The sequence below is a fragment of the Leptonychotes weddellii genome, chromosome 2 (assembly GCF_054177405.1).
Source record: "Leptonychotes weddellii isolate Sample4059 chromosome 2, ASM5417740v2, whole genome shotgun sequence".
NCBI classification, from domain to species: domain Eukaryota; kingdom Metazoa; phylum Chordata; class Mammalia; order Carnivora; family Phocidae; genus Leptonychotes; species Leptonychotes weddellii.
The window spans coordinates 174,286,763-174,301,540 of record NC_138370.1 but is presented as its reverse complement, the minus strand read 5'-3'; the positions used below and the strand labels follow the sequence as shown (position 1 = coordinate 174,301,540).

The 14,778-nt window shown below is 57.3% G+C and overlaps 1 protein-coding gene across 2 annotated transcripts in view; it reads left to right on the top strand.

Annotated features, from left to right (window-relative positions):
- The window catches only part of PPP2R2C (protein phosphatase 2 regulatory subunit Bgamma), a 133,310-nt gene extending 122,470 nt beyond the window's left edge, over positions 1-10,840 (top strand). For both annotated transcript variants that reach the window (XM_081812658.1, XM_081812659.1), the window contains exons 8-9: positions 14-105; positions 8,098-10,840. In XM_081812658.1, coding sequence (XP_081668784.1) covers positions 14-105; positions 8,098-8,389 — 384 coding nt within the window. In that variant the 3' untranslated portion in view covers positions 8,390-10,840. The remainder of the gene's footprint in view (positions 1-13; positions 106-8,097) is intronic.
- The last annotated feature ends 3,938 nt before the right edge of the window (positions 10,841-14,778 follow it).

Below are 14,778 nucleotides of genomic sequence, written 5' to 3'. Positions count from 1 at the left end.
CTTCTCTCACTAGGTCCATGATTACCTTCGGAGCAAGCTCTGTTCCCTGTATGAGAACGACTGCATTTTCGACAAGTTTGAATGTGCCTGGAACGGGAGCGACAGGTAACCCCCAGACCTGGGACCGAGGCCCCTCGCTGGGCAGGGCCTGGGCTGCTGACCTGGCATCGTGCGAATGTGCCGTTCGTGAGCCTTGCTGAATGACGGTGTCGGAGGGGGGCCCACAGCTTCTTGTGGCGCCCAGAGCCCTCGGCCCTCCCACGCTGGGGCAGGATAGGACGCTGCTGTCCATGACTACACCCACCTCCACCCTGAGCCCCGGTCTCCGTAGTGGAAACTGTCCATCTGGGTCCCTAGCCGCACGGCCACTTCCCCAGGTTGTCGGGACTGAGGGCTGTACCTCCCTGGGGCGGAGAGCTTCAGCCAGTGGCGTGAACCCTACCCCCACCCCGCATCAGAGCTGCACCCGCCTCTTTCTGGCGGCTCCCCTAGGTCAGGCCCTCTGGGGCTGTGGGGGGGGGCACATTCCCGCTCCGCACCTCTGGGGCTGGCAGGGGTTCCCCAGGTCCAGCCACATCTCACAGCCCCACCCACCCAGGAAGTGGCCTGATGTGAGCTCCTGATTCCCCATTGCTGGCTCAGCCCCGGGCAGGTGTGGATAGGAAGGGCTACGCTGAGACCATAGGGTGGGGGTGCGGAGGAGGGCCCAGAAACCACAGGGACGGGCCGGGAGGGAGCCACCTGCACACAGGCTGGCCCCACGTGGGGCTGGGCCACTGTGTCTGGGGGTAGGGATCCCCTAGAGCTGCTGCTGACATCCTGGGGCTCCCCTGGCCCATGGGGGTCTCTGAGCAGGGCAATGCTCTCCATCAGACACCAGCACGCTGATCACAGGATTTCTGTCCAATAACACTTAGAAAACCAGGGTGGAAGCCCTGCCTTGAGACCAGGCTGACACAGAGGGTCAGAAGGGACACACAGCATTCCCTCCAGGTGCCTGCACTCAGGCTGACCCCAGACACCCCCAGTGAGGACAGGGCTTCTCAAATACCCCTGAGCTGCAGACCCTGACACATTGGGGGCTCCCGAGTGAGCACCAGCAGTGGCTTTTGGGGTGGGGGGTCCATTAGAATCTCAGGAGAGAGACTTACTGCTGGCTAAAAGGGGATTCCAACACTACAGGGTGGGGGTCTCCACGGGCGGTGACTGTTGCACGCCCTTCCTCCACGTCACCACCAGGGGGCACTTGTGAACAGCCCATGCCTGGCTCCCAAGAGACGAGCCACCAAGCTTGTCCTGGTTGGTGCCCAGCCTGGAGCTCAGCTCTGTTCCCAGTGCCTCTCACGCCACTTCCTGCCATGCACTTTACATGGCAGCCACCCCCATCCCTGGGGGTCCTGCCACTCCCCTTAGTGGTTCCCCTTCACAACCAGCTCTGCTCCCGTACCCTGAAATCCTGGCTGCATTGCACCTGGCTCACTCCTGCTGTCACCTCAGATTACTGACTCAACTGAAGGCTGTCTCTTCCAGGAAGCCCTCAGGGCACTCTCCATCTTGCTTCTCCCCTCCCCCCGCCCCCCTGCCCAACCTCCTGAATCTTCCATCTATGTCTTGGCATTTATCACATTTTCTCCTTGCCTCCGCTTGCCTTCCCTGTTGGATGGGGTGCCCTTGGGGGGTGTGACTGGGGCCCAGCCCATCCTGAGCTGCTCCTTCGGGGCCTCAGGAGTGTCTAGTCAGTGGCTATTAATGTTCCCGAAGGCACAGGGGTGGGCCACCTCCTTCCACTTCATCCTGAACACCTCCTCCAGGAAGCTCTCCTTGATCTGTTCTGCCTGGGACAAAGAGATTTGTGTCAACCAGGCATCTTCCAGTTGCAGAAAGTCAGACAAGCCTAAGCTTGTTCTGGGCAGGTACAGGCAAGGCTGCCCCAGGGCTCAGGTGTTCCCTGGGGCCATTGCTTTCTCTGTTCCCATCTCTGCGCCTCCCTGCTTCTCCTTACACACTAGCCTCATCCTGTCCTGCAGCTCCCGTCGCCGCTGGGGAATACACTCCTAAATAGTTCCCCTGGCATTGACCTCACCACCCACAACCCTCCCCACATCTATGGGAAGGTCTCTTGGAAGGTCGGATTGGCTTCCTGTTACATGCTTACTTTTTGAGCCAGTCAGCCTGGACACGATTATTGGATACCTCGCTTGGCCAGCAGGGGGCGCATAGAGCCCGGAGCTCGACAGTCCCTCAGCTGTGCCCAGTGCAAAGAGCCCTGGGGACAAGAGCGGTGACTGAAGTCCCCCCCCCGTGCAGATGAAGAAAATGAGGCGAGCAGAGGTGAAGCAACCTGCCTAGACACAGTCCAGGGGCAGGGGCTTTTCTCTGTTAAGGGAACCTTCTGGAATGTAAGCAGTGGGCCATTCTGTCTGGGCATGGTTTGCAGGGAGCTGGGACCTGGTGCTCTGAGATGAGAGACCCTCCTCCTTGCAGGTGGGGAGGGGGCTCCCTCTTCCGCCCAATTTTGTGGGTTGCCAGTGACTTTAGTGACCTCACTCGGCCTTCCCCTTGGTGGATCAGAAGCCGGGGTAGGGGATTGGGGGCGGCTGCCTTCCTCTTTTCTCTGCCTTCCTGGCCTGGAGGTGGGGGGGCTCCAGCAGGACCCTTCCCTGAGAATCATTCCTCATTCACTCTTTCCTTCCACTCCCCTAGTTGGGGCGTCCTGTCTCAGACCAAGCCGGGGCTTCAGGCCAGGGGAATGATTAGAAGCAAGAAATACCTCTTGGAGTTTCCTGAGCCCCACACTGCCCCGTTTTACCAAGAATCCCATGCCGTGCTCACCAGGAGTTGGGGTTCCTCGTTACCCCCATTTTATTGGTGGGAAAACCTGCATGGAGGTGGGGGGAGCATGTTAAGGGCAGAGCTAGAATTTGGACCCAGGGGGTGCTGGCCCGAGCACCTGCCCACAATACCTGGGTTCGGGGCGTGCCTTTGCCTTTTAGGCCCAAGTAAAGCAGGTGGAGAGAGAAAGGCCTCTGACCCCATTTTTTACGGTGAGGCCAGTCACCAGCCCCAGACCGCCCAGCGCCTGGGGCTGCCCCACCGCATTCCTGACCCCAGTCTGAGCTCTGCAGCAGCTGCTCTGGGCCCAGGGAGGGGAGGCCTTCGCCCCATGGGGATCTCAGACTCGCCATCCAGCGTGGGTGTTGGAAACCACAGCTGCGCCCTGGCCCCAGGCTCCTGAGTCTACCCCCGAGGAGGGCTGCTGTGGGTTTTGTGAGCACCCTGGGTGGGTCTGCGGCCAACAGGTGGCCCCTCTCGTCTGCAGGCTCCGGGAGTGACCACCAAATAGGGCAGCCTGGTGCAGGGCGGAGGTCACAGGGTGAGGCCAGACAAAGGAGGGGGTGCCACAGCTGCTCGCCCTGGGGGAAGGGGAGAGCCCCCTTTGTCTTGCTGGTATCTCAGCAATGTCCTCTGAGTCCCAGGGCCGGGCATGGTGGGTGATGAGGAGGGAGCGAGAGCAGGAATCACCTTCTAATAAAGCTTGCGGCCAAGGGCACCTGGGCTCATCAGCACGGCCTACCTGTGCATTTGCTGTGGGCTCCTGGCAGGTGGGGGCCTTCCCTGTGGCCCAGCCCGGCCCAGCCTCTGACACCAGGGGGCAGCTGCTGTGCAAGTGAGGGGGGAATCTGGCAGGGCCACAGGCGGGTCCCTCCGACTCCGCCCTTGTCTGCTGAGCCAGACAGGCCTGATGCGTTGCTGTCCTGGGTCAGGAGGTCAGAGTTCATCCCAGCTGGTGACCCCTGAGGTCTGAGCATCCCCCTCTGCAGGGCACGTGGCACAGTCTGCCCTTAACATGCTTCCTGTCTGTGCAGGTATGAGCCTGGGATCTGCAGATTCCAGTCTTGGGACCCCCAAGAGCACAGGGCACCAGGGACACAGCAGAGATGGGACCCGGTGCCTACGTGGCAGGACCCTGTGGTTTGCAGGGCACAGACTAGAGCAAAGCTCAGAGGGAAGCCCTGGGTAGGAGGGGAGTGGCTGGGGGCCCATCAGGGGAGGGGTCTGGGGATGGCCTCCTGGAGGAGGTGCCCTCAAGTCTCAAGAAACCAGTAGGAATTTGCCCACAGAGGGTGGAAGGGCACTGGGGCATAGGGAACAGCATGGCAGAAGCCTCAGGAAAGAAGTGGCCATAGCTGATGTTGAGGGCCAATGGATGTGGCCATAGCTCAGTGCTGAGGGCAGAGGTTAAGTCTCAGGGTGAGTAAGTGCTCTTGGGCCTCCCTGGGGTGGGTGCCGTGAGAGAGTCCAGCATGGGGGATAATGGGCTTGGGGGTCAGAAGCAGGGGGACCAGTGAGCAGGCTGTTGTAGCCGTCCCTTGGGGCCAGAGACGAGAGTGATGTGTGTGGTGAAGGTAGAGGAGAAGGGCTGGAGTCAAACCACCCTCAGGGTATCTGAGGATGGACAAGAGCTGGGTCGCGTACACCCTCGGGGGTGGCCCCGGGGGCCAGGGTTTCCCATCCACTGTCCACCACAGGGACCCGGGTGGAGCTTTCGAGAAAACATACCTCCTTTTCTGGAAAGCAAGAGATGTGTGCAGAAACTCCCCAGTGGGGTCGTCACCTCCCGGGCTGCATGAGGATCTGTCCCTGAATGTCCACTCATTATTGCAAGAGTTAACCAACGAGCCCCCTGCAGCCCCCCTGCCCGTCAGCCTTGGGACTCTGGCACTGGGCCGCAGGGTGGCCCCTCTTGCCCCTCAGCCTTGATGGCAATGCTGACATCATCTGGTCCTGGTCCCCAGCTCTGTCCTCCGGCATGGGCCTTCTAAAGCCCCGAACACGGGCACTCCACGGGCTGGGCCCCGGGAGCCCCCTGGAGACTGGCGTCCCTAGGTCTCCAGTGGGTTCCCTGGGGCCTGATGTGGGGCCTGTCTTTCTGCAGGAGAACAGCTCTGGGTCTCTGACCTGTTGTCCACTGTCCCCTTCCCGCAGCCTGGTCTCAGTTCTGAGCTGCAGCTCGAGGGAGGGTACTCGGGTGATGGCCTGGCCCGGCCGAGGGTCCCACGCTGGACTGTCTGCTGTTGGCTGCGGTGGCCAGACGCCTGGATTCCAAGGGCTGCCACTGGCCCGCACACCAGCTCTGAGGGCAGCCCTGTGACAAGCCCTGTGGGCTTGGCTTCCAGTGACGAAGTCACCAGCCCACTCCCCGTTCTCACACGGGGGGATCCGTGCTACGCAGGAGAGGCCTCACGGGTCATAACCTGGGGGGACGTTCGAGCCAACCCGGCCGTCCTTGGGACAAGCTGATGTGTGAGGAGAGGGGCTTCTTCTGGAAGGTGGGAGCGGGAAGGCCTCTCCCCACCCGCCCCCACACAGCGCAGCCCTGCACCTCCCCACGAGCCACGTCTTTGTCTGTACAAGCAATGGGTTTGTTCCCACAGATTAAGGCTATAGAGACGGAGTTAGGGAACAGAAGAGAGTAGAGCCAGCCTGCCTTCCCCGCCAGAGATGCCACAGACCTCCAGAAAAGGCCGAACTGCCTGGCTGCACCCCTCCCCCAGGCACAGCTGCAGAGACGCCCCTCCTCCCGCCCCGCCCTGTCCCAGGTCAGGTGCAGAGCGGGGATGGGTGAGGCGGCCTCCTGCTTTCCTAGGACGCCCCCTGGGGGTCTTTGTGAAGGCCTGTGACCCTTCTGCTGCATTCACTCACTCATACCCCTAGAGCACCCACGGGGTGCTCTGAACTTGCAGGTGCCACAGTGAACAAGAGAAGCTTCTGGCCCTTCCCTCCCTACGGTTCACAGAGCATCTACGGCCTTCTCCCCGAGCACCGGGCCAGGGCGCTCGGCTTGGCCCCGTTCTGTTTGGCTGCGGCTGCGGGTCAGCATTTGCTCCCCCAGTGAGGCCAAGCCAGGCCTTGGGGCTCAGACGAGACACGCCTGCCCCAGGAGCCCCCACCGAGTGGTAGGGACAGGCCCCCCAGACGCTTGCCCATGGTGGCTAGCACCGTGAGGCGTCCCCCGCCTGCCCCTCTGGCTCCCGACCACCAGGGGCTGGCTCAGCCGCCGTGCCCTCTGGCTTGTGGCCAGCTTTAACCAGTGGGGACACCAGAAGGAGGTCTGAGGGCAGCAGAGAGAGACGGGGTATTTGTCCCATGTCCCTCCTTGTCCTCTGAGCCAACTGTGTCCCTGTGGGCACAGGTCTGGTCAGCTACCTTCTTCACACAGATCTGTCTCTCTGTCTGTCAGCCTTCCTCCCCTCACCCCTCAGGCCTGGGGGGATGTTGCAGCCCCAGGGCTCGGCACTTTCCCTGTGGTTCCTTTAGAACCTTCCAGAACATTTGTGCATAGCCTCTTTATGGAGCTCTTCTCCAGTCACCCACTTGGCATGTGCCCTCTGTCCTCTGCTGGGGTCCAGGTGACCCCCGCCTGGGTCTGCCTGGACACCCCAGGAACATCGCAGAAGAACCGCTTTTTGGAGGAGGTGTTCCACCCCCACTGCCCTCAAGCACCCTCCCTCGCCCACTGATCTTGCAACACAAGGTCTGACAAAGCAGTTTGGGTGGCAGGGGAGGGGACACCAGAGGGTGGCACTGCGGATTGTGGACTCTGGCACAAAGCCTCGCCTTGTGGGTGCGGGCCATCTCCAGAAACCACACGCGCAGGGCGGACAGGGGAGGCCCCGAAGCCGTTCGTGGGTGGGAACCCAAAGCCTCTACTTCCCTCCAAGGAACTATTGGCCCAGACTCGCCAGGCCCCGAGAACCCGAGGTCCTTCCTGGGAAGGATCGGAACTCCGAGGGGCCGCCTTCTCAGTGAGAAAGGAGACAGACGGTTGTCAGCCCAGCCCCTGCCCTCTGCCGGGGAGATTGCTCCCCTCGGGCAGGTCCAGGAGCCAGGCCGCTGTGAGGCCTCCCCACCATCTAGAAGGGGCTGACATTGAGAGATGGCCCACCGGCTCTGGTAGAGATGCTGCGGGGAGGGAGGGCCCTGCATCTACTCTCCCCGTGTCTGTTTACCAGCCCACGTTCTCCCACGGAAGGGAACACGTTACAAGGAGACATGTCACTTTCAGGCTGTGACTCGCCATCATCCAGGGCCCCCGAACCCCTCCGTGAGCGTCTGACCTCCCAAGCCCAGGTGCCTGATACGACAACGTCTCCTGGTCTGTCCGGGGGGACGTCTGCCTCTGGCATCTCCTGCTCGTCTGCATTGTTCCCCTGACTTGGGCGATCTTGAAGACATGGCCCATGTGCATAACCCTTGTAAACTAGGGGTCCACGGGGCTCTGTCTCGGAGCAGTGACGCCCCCAAGAAACACGCTCAGCTTCCCAAGGGAGGAAAGGAATTCCAATCTGTACACACCCCCCTGAAGAACGTTGAGGGGAACCTCATTTCCTGGAATCCCCTCCCTCCTCCTTATTTTGCCCCCCTCTCCCTGCCTGGCTGCTCCAGGGCCTCTCCTGAGCCAAACCCCAAAACCCCTTCTCTAGGCCCAGGCCCCATAGCTGCATCCTCGCTGTCCCAGCAGACTGACACGGCCTTTCTCTCACGCCCCAGGAACCCCTTCTCCTTGGGGGAGGTGGGGGGAAGAGAAACACAGTGGATCACGAATGTCAGATTCTCTAGCAGGACAGGGAAGGGCATGAACACCTGCCCAGCACTGGTGTGCAAAGAGCACTTAGTCTTAACTCAGAACAGGAGGGTGCCGGGTGCCTGCGGTGAAGGGTGCGGCGGCTGGGGTCGGGGCCAGCCCTGGGTCAGCCTTGGAGTCTGCAGTTGGGCCGGTGGCTTCTGTGTTGACTTGCCCTCTGCTGGTGCCTAGTCTCTCTGGAAGGCCAGGCCTCTCCTGGAGGCAAGGGAGAGTGCGGGAGAATTTTCTCCGTGGTGTCTGGGGCAGAGCATTAAGGGGTCTTAGGGGAGCCCGCGTGTGGATGGCAGCTGAGCTGTGAGGGAGGACCAGAGCCCAAGAGGAGGGAAGGTGGGGACCGGACCGTCTCTTCCCCTGGGGGAGGGGGTGGCCCTGCAGCCCAGGGTTTGTCCCCGGGGATGTGGAACATCGCCACTGGCCTCCTCCCCACCTGACGTCTCTCCTCCTCCCGCCAGCGTCATCATGACCGGGGCCTACAACAACTTCTTCCGCATGTTTGACCGGAACACCAAGCGTGACGTGACCCTGGAGGCGTCGAGGGAGAGCAGCAAGCCCCGGGCCGTGCTCAAGCCGCGGCGCGTGTGCGTGGGCGGCAAGCGCAGGCGGGATGACATCAGTGTGGACAGCCTGGACTTCACCAAGAAGATCCTGCACACGGCCTGGCACCCGGCCGAGAACATCATTGCCATCGCGGCCACCAACAACCTGTACATCTTCCAGGACAAGGTGAACTCCGAGATGCACTAGGTGCGCGTGGAGCCCCGTCCCGGACACGAGCAGCGCAGCCCGGAGCGGCCCTGTCCCTCCGGCCTAGGCGGCCTCTGCTGGCCACACTCTCTGTTTGAAGACAGGAGGCAGGAGGGCTCACAGCCACAGACCGTGAAATGGACGTGATCGTGGCCTTGGGGTCCAGGCCCTTCATTCCCGTACTTAACCGTGAGCTGCCTGTTCCACGATTAGGACTTAGACATCTCTGGGTTCATGCTTGTCTTCTTCCAGCAGCAACTTTCAGGGGAAGTGGGCGCCCTGGGAACCACCCCCCCCAGGCCCCAGATCAGGGCTCTGGGGACAGAGGACAGACTCAAACAAGCCAGCCAGGGATTCTTTTGGTTATCAATGGAGCAATTTCCACTGTCTCAGAGCCGAGGGTCTTCCCTTGGCCTTTTGGATCGTGAATTCATGCTGAGAATTGGCAGGTGCAAGCTCCTCTTTTAGTGTCTTTCAATACCCCAGGTCCGGCGTTTCCTGAGAGGAAAGGGGGCACTGAAACCCGCCCGTGTGTGTGTGCCTGTTCTTCTCACCATGTACCCAGCCTTTGCTGAGCGTGGGCCGGGGGCCAGGCACAGTACTCGGCCCGTTAGGTGCGTGGATTCAGTCCCCGCTCCGTGGGGCTCTCCTGTCCTGCTTCACGGTCACCGGGCACCTCGTGGGAACTCACATGGGCCTTGTCCGTGACCCTGTAAGGTGGGTGTCCGTTCACTTACTCCATAAACACCAGCCCCTCACTGAGTGCCAGGCTCTGTGCCAGGCGCCAGGGACGAAAGGTGGAATAATTACCATCCCCACTATACACACGAGGCAGCGGGCCCCGACAGAACGAACAGTTTGTCTAAGGCACGCAGCGACCAAGTGGTGGAGTCAGGAATCCCGAGCACTGGGCGCTTTCTGAGCCACCACGTTGGCAGCTCGCATTAAAGCAGCGTTCTTGCCTGGAAGGTTCTGGAAATACCTCTTCATCTTGGGAGGTGGGCGATGACGAGGGTCCGGGGCGACCCGAGCCGCAGCACGGAGAATGGAGAAGACCCCGGTGGTGCCAAGCTCTGTGTGGTGACTTCAGACCCCCACCTTCTTGGGGGCGCCTCGCTGCACCCACATCTGTGCCCCAGCCCCTTGTTCAGGTGCACTGAGCTGCCTCCAGGTGGAAATTGCATGTTATGACCATTTCAAGATACATTTTCTTTAATGACCCGGCCTCGGAGGACTCTTTCCTGAGGGCCTCAGAGAACGCCTGTCTCCGCAGCACCTGCTCCTACCACGTGGTGGTGGAGACCATGTCCCCCACCCCCCACTCATCTTCTCTGCCTACAATTACAGCGAACCACTGGCTGTGCGTGGGATTCAGAGAACAGAGTGCAGAGGCCGAAGCCAACATTTTTTTTTTACAAGAAGTAACCCAACCCAGGAAACAGACCCACCCGAGATTTTTCTCAGTGGATAATGGTATACCTTTGTGTGTGTCAAAGCACAAAACGCATGTGCATTCACTTCTGGCCATATGATATTTACACAAGGAAATGAGTCCGTTGTTTCGTTTTGGGTTTTTTTGTTTTTTAAATCAACATGAATGAAGAATGTTTGTTTATATATCACTGTAAAATCCAGGTGACCTGGACAGTATTATATGTACATATCTATTCTAATTAAAATTAACAATCACAGGATTGGATTCCTTTTTTTTCCCCCTTTGTAAAGAGGTTCAAGAATGTGGTACCTTGTATAGAAAACTTGTTGAAGCCAAAATCCAGCTCTGAGGGCCTTACACAATTACGCGGATATTTGGCACAATCCGTTTCCCTTTGTGATTCAGACGCTAAGAGGAGACTTGCTTTTGCAGTTGGAGGTTACTGTCAGATGGTAGATTTCACATTTACCTTCTACAGAGTAACAACCCTTAACACTGCATTCAAAGGGAGGTCTTAATACAGTTCCTGGTTCTTTACTCCTGTTTTAAACTTTGGATACCAAGCCAAAAAGGAAAAGAAAGAAAGAAAATTGATCTTAGAGGAAAAGCATGTCTTCAGATCCCTGGAAAGTCGTGATGTCCAAAGCAAGTTGTGAATAATGACACATGTTGGGAGGGGGGGCAAGACTAGACGTATGTGGCAGACGGGCCAGTAAAATAGTCACAAACTCTGCTTCTTACTGTTTAAATTTTCTGCTCTTCTTGAATGTATGAGCGTTCACATAGTCATTGTGAAGTTGTTGGGTTGTTCTGTTTTTATTCTAATACTCTGAGGACTGAGCTCTTGGTGGCGTCGGGTATGTGGTGGTAGGTAGACAGACCTGATCACTTTGGATTCCGTAGCTCATGGGTGCATTCTGGTTTTCTTCGGTATCTCAGATTATTCAACTGTTGAATAAAATTATAAATATGTTAATACCAGCTTTTTCCAATAAAATAACAAATGTTACATCGAACATGAGACTCAGAATGCCGTTTGTTTCTAACGAGGCCAAACCCAGGGCAGTGGGTGCTGGTTCACCTCAAGGCTCTGCGACCTCTAGCTCTTAATGAAGTTTTTAACCTTTACGAGCTCTGATTTCATCACTGGAGAAATGGAGCTAACCTCGTGAACTGGATAGAGCCTGCAAAGCATAGCGTCTGGCACATAAGCTCTCAGTAACTGACCATTGTTTTGCCCTTTGTTTTGTTTTGAAGCAGGTGCGCATAGCCCACCGTGATTTCCAGTGTTCTCACACTCTGTCATGACCTTTCTCACCACTTCAGCATGAGGGTATGGTACAGATGAGGACATGGAGGTCCAGAGAGGTTAAGGAAGTAGCTCGACATCACACAGCCAGCATGTGTTGGAGCGGGTTTCAAGCCGCTGACCCACACACTCGTCTGGGCTCCATGTTATCCCTTTTGCAGGGGAAGAGGGGAATCCTGCTGTTATACCCACTGTACAGATGGAGAAACGGGCTCAGAGAGGTGAAGTGATTTAACCTGCGCCCAAATTCACAGATCCAAGGAGGGGTGGAGTCTGGATTCAAACTCAGATGGAGCACCCGCCAGCCACGTGGCGGGTGCTCAGAGGATGGTCAGGGACATCATGGCCTCAGCTCCACCAAATCCAGCTGCAACCAGCGCTGACTAAGCACCAGCTCGGGGCTGTGCACGTGTGACCTTAAGATGAGAAGTTATCCCGGGTCATCAGGCGGCACCCATCTGTCACATGAGTCCTTGTCAGCAGAGAACCTCAGAGGGAGAGGAGGCAAGAGACGGAAGGTCAGATGTGGCAGGAGGGTCCCACCTGCCATTTTTGGCTCTGAAGATGGGGGAGGGGGCAGTCCACAGGCCCAGGAATGTGGGCACCCCGATTTATTCCTCACTGACTCCCATAACAACTCTGAAATGCTCATCCTTACAGTCTTGATTTCCCAGAGGAGTTATTGGAAGCCCAGGAAGTTTAGGGCACCTGCCCAAGGCTCACCGCCCACATGGTAATGACCATGCTAGTGACCACTGAGGGCCACCAGCTCAGCCCTTTGCAGTCATTATTTCATGCCATGGTAGACCACGTGTACCATTACTGCTCCTGCTCTAGAGATGAGGAACTCGAGGCTCAGAGACGTTAGAGAACTTGCCCAGGACCACACAGTAAAGGCACAGCTGAGACTTGTGTCCTGTGCAGTCGTGGGTTCTGGAGCTGGGGTCTGACCTTAATCCTGTCTTGACCTCAGTGCCCAGTTCTTCCAGCATCGACACCCCTGGGGCAAAGAGTGGCCGACCACGTGCAGCCTGCAAAATCGAGAGACAGCTTTATGATTTCTACTGGTACTAGATTCCTTATTTACGTGCCCCCCAAAGTTGCCGCATGGGAACTTCTGCTGCTTTTCGCCGAAAGGGGGCCCTCTTGCCGAAATTCACACAGCCTCCTCGTTTTAACCTAAACGTGAAGTCCTCCAGGTTGGAAAGTGCCTGGGGAAGGTGAGTCCAGGGGTCAGAGCAGCTGTAAGAGCTGTATTGGGGGGAGGTCAGGGGGGAACACCGCTGTGGTCAGGGGTCTGCTGGGCACTTCCTTGTTCATCTTCTGCAATCCTGAGAGGGATCCCTGAGGAAGTGAGGCTCAGGCATCTGACATGTAACTGGTGGCTGGTGGGACAGAGATTTGGGTGGTGCTCAGACCCCTCCTCAAGCAGGACAACAGGGAGTCTCTGACCAGGAGGACAGATGATCTTGGCAGGAGCGGGGGCTCAATGAGAGGGGACTGGGGGCCAGTGTAGGTGACCCCATGGCATCTTTTCAATTTAGCTCAGCTCTGGGCTGACTTGGAACATTGCTGTGGCCCTATGGGCAGAAAAACTGCACTTGCCTTAAGCTTCATTAAAGTAAACTGAGGCAGGAGTGCTCAAAACGTCTAGAAAAATACAACTGATTCAAGTAAGGAAAAAATGTGGGGCCACCCCCCCTTGGCTGGCAAATCCAATAGCCTAGAGGTCTTCACGACAACATTCAAAGGCACCTGGGGACTTTTAAGGGGATTGGGGGCGAGATTCTGGAAGAGACAGGGCTGCTGGCCTGGGGATATGCCGGGGGCGCAGTTATAGGAGACCTGGGTTCAATCCCAGGTTTAATTGCAGCCTCGTCACTGACCAGCATATAGGTTGTATCTGTTATCTACTGCTGCCTAACAAATGGCCCCCCAGTGTAGAAGTCTGAAACAATGGCATTTATGGTCTCACACGGTTTCTGAAAGTCGGGAATCGGACATCGGTGAGCTGGGTGTTTCTGGCTCAGGGTGTCCTTCATCTGTGAAGAACGGACTGGGGCAGAGGTTCTGTTTCCAGGCTCACTTACACGGCTTGAGGCTTTGGTTCCTTGCCGCGTGGGCTGTTCCCAGCATAGCCTACTCACCCGGGGTGACCGATCTAAGAGAGAGACAGTGCCCAAGCCGAAAGCCACAGTCTTTCTGTAATCTCCGAGGTGCTACCTTGGATTGGTCACATAGCCTGATCCTGGGGCCATGGGGCAAGAAGCTGCAGCAGGTGGTGGGGGTCACTGGGGGCCATCTGGAGACTGCCACAGGGGTCCCAGCAAGCCACTGCACTTCTCTGAGCCCAGGGTTTGTTTACAAAGCAGTGACAATAACATCGACCACATGAGGGGTTTTCGAGAGATTCAGGGGTGCTGATGTCCACAAAGCCACTGTCATGGCATCTGGCATGTGGGAGGTGCCGTGTCTCTGTAGAGACCTAGTCAGCCGTCCCCCGACCCCTTGCCCTGGGCCCAAGTGCCCTCCTTGGGAGGGCTGACATCCCGAGGGCTCTTCCGGCTCTGAGGAGACTGGGAGGCAGGGGGTGAGCTGATCCCCTCACCGCTGGTCTCCCGGTGGCTCTCAGGGTCAGGTGCCCCTTAGCCTCACCCAGGGGCTCTCCCAAACCCCATGGCCCAGCCATCAGCATCTCAGACTGGGATTCATTCAGCATAGGAACTTTTTAAAGCTCATCAGAGGTGGGATGTCTGGGTGGTTCAGTGAGCTGGGCGGCCGACTCTGGATTTCAGCTCAGTTGTTACTGCGGGGTCGTGGGATCCAGCCCCATGTCAGGCTCCGTGTGAGCGTGGGGTCTGCTTGTCCCTCTCCCTCTGCTCCTCCCCCTGCTCACTCTCTCTTGCACTCGCTCAGGCTCTCTCGATAGACTAAATTAACAAAATCTTTAAAAAATAATAAAGCTCATCAGAGGACTCCGCCATCCTCAAGAGACGGGTTATTCTGTTAATTAAATAGGAAAACAGTGCCTTTCTGGAGAGCAGGAAAAGCAAACGATCTATATTTTGTTGGGGGGAAGCTAAAAACTGTGTGTGGAACAGTTGATTTTCACCACTTCTGGAAAGAAAGACCCAGCGCCCCAGTCTTCTGTTCTGTTTCTCCCAGACTACTTTTCAGGGCCACCTGCAGAAGGTAACCACGTGAGAAAAACTTGAACAAAGGCTTATCAGCTCTGGGGTGGTTTCCTAGCAACAGAAAAGCTTTTCATGCTTGAAATAATTGCCCAACTTGCAAGTGATTCATTTCAAACAGCCATGTCCCTTTTTTATTTTTTATTATTTTTTTTAAAGATTTTATTTGACAGAGAGAGACACAGCAAGAGAGGGAACACAAGCAGGGGGAGTGGGAGAGGGAGAAGCAGGCTCCCCGCTGAGCAGGGAGCCCGATGCGGGGCTCGATCCCAGGACCCCGGGATCATGACCTGAGCTGAAGGCAGACACTTAACGACTGAGCCACCCAGGTGCCCTGTAATGGGTGTTTTGTAAACATTATTCCTACTATCCACAACCCTACAAAACAAATATTTTTTTTTTAAAGATTTTATTTATTTATTTGAGAGAGACAGAATGAGAGAGAGCATGAGAG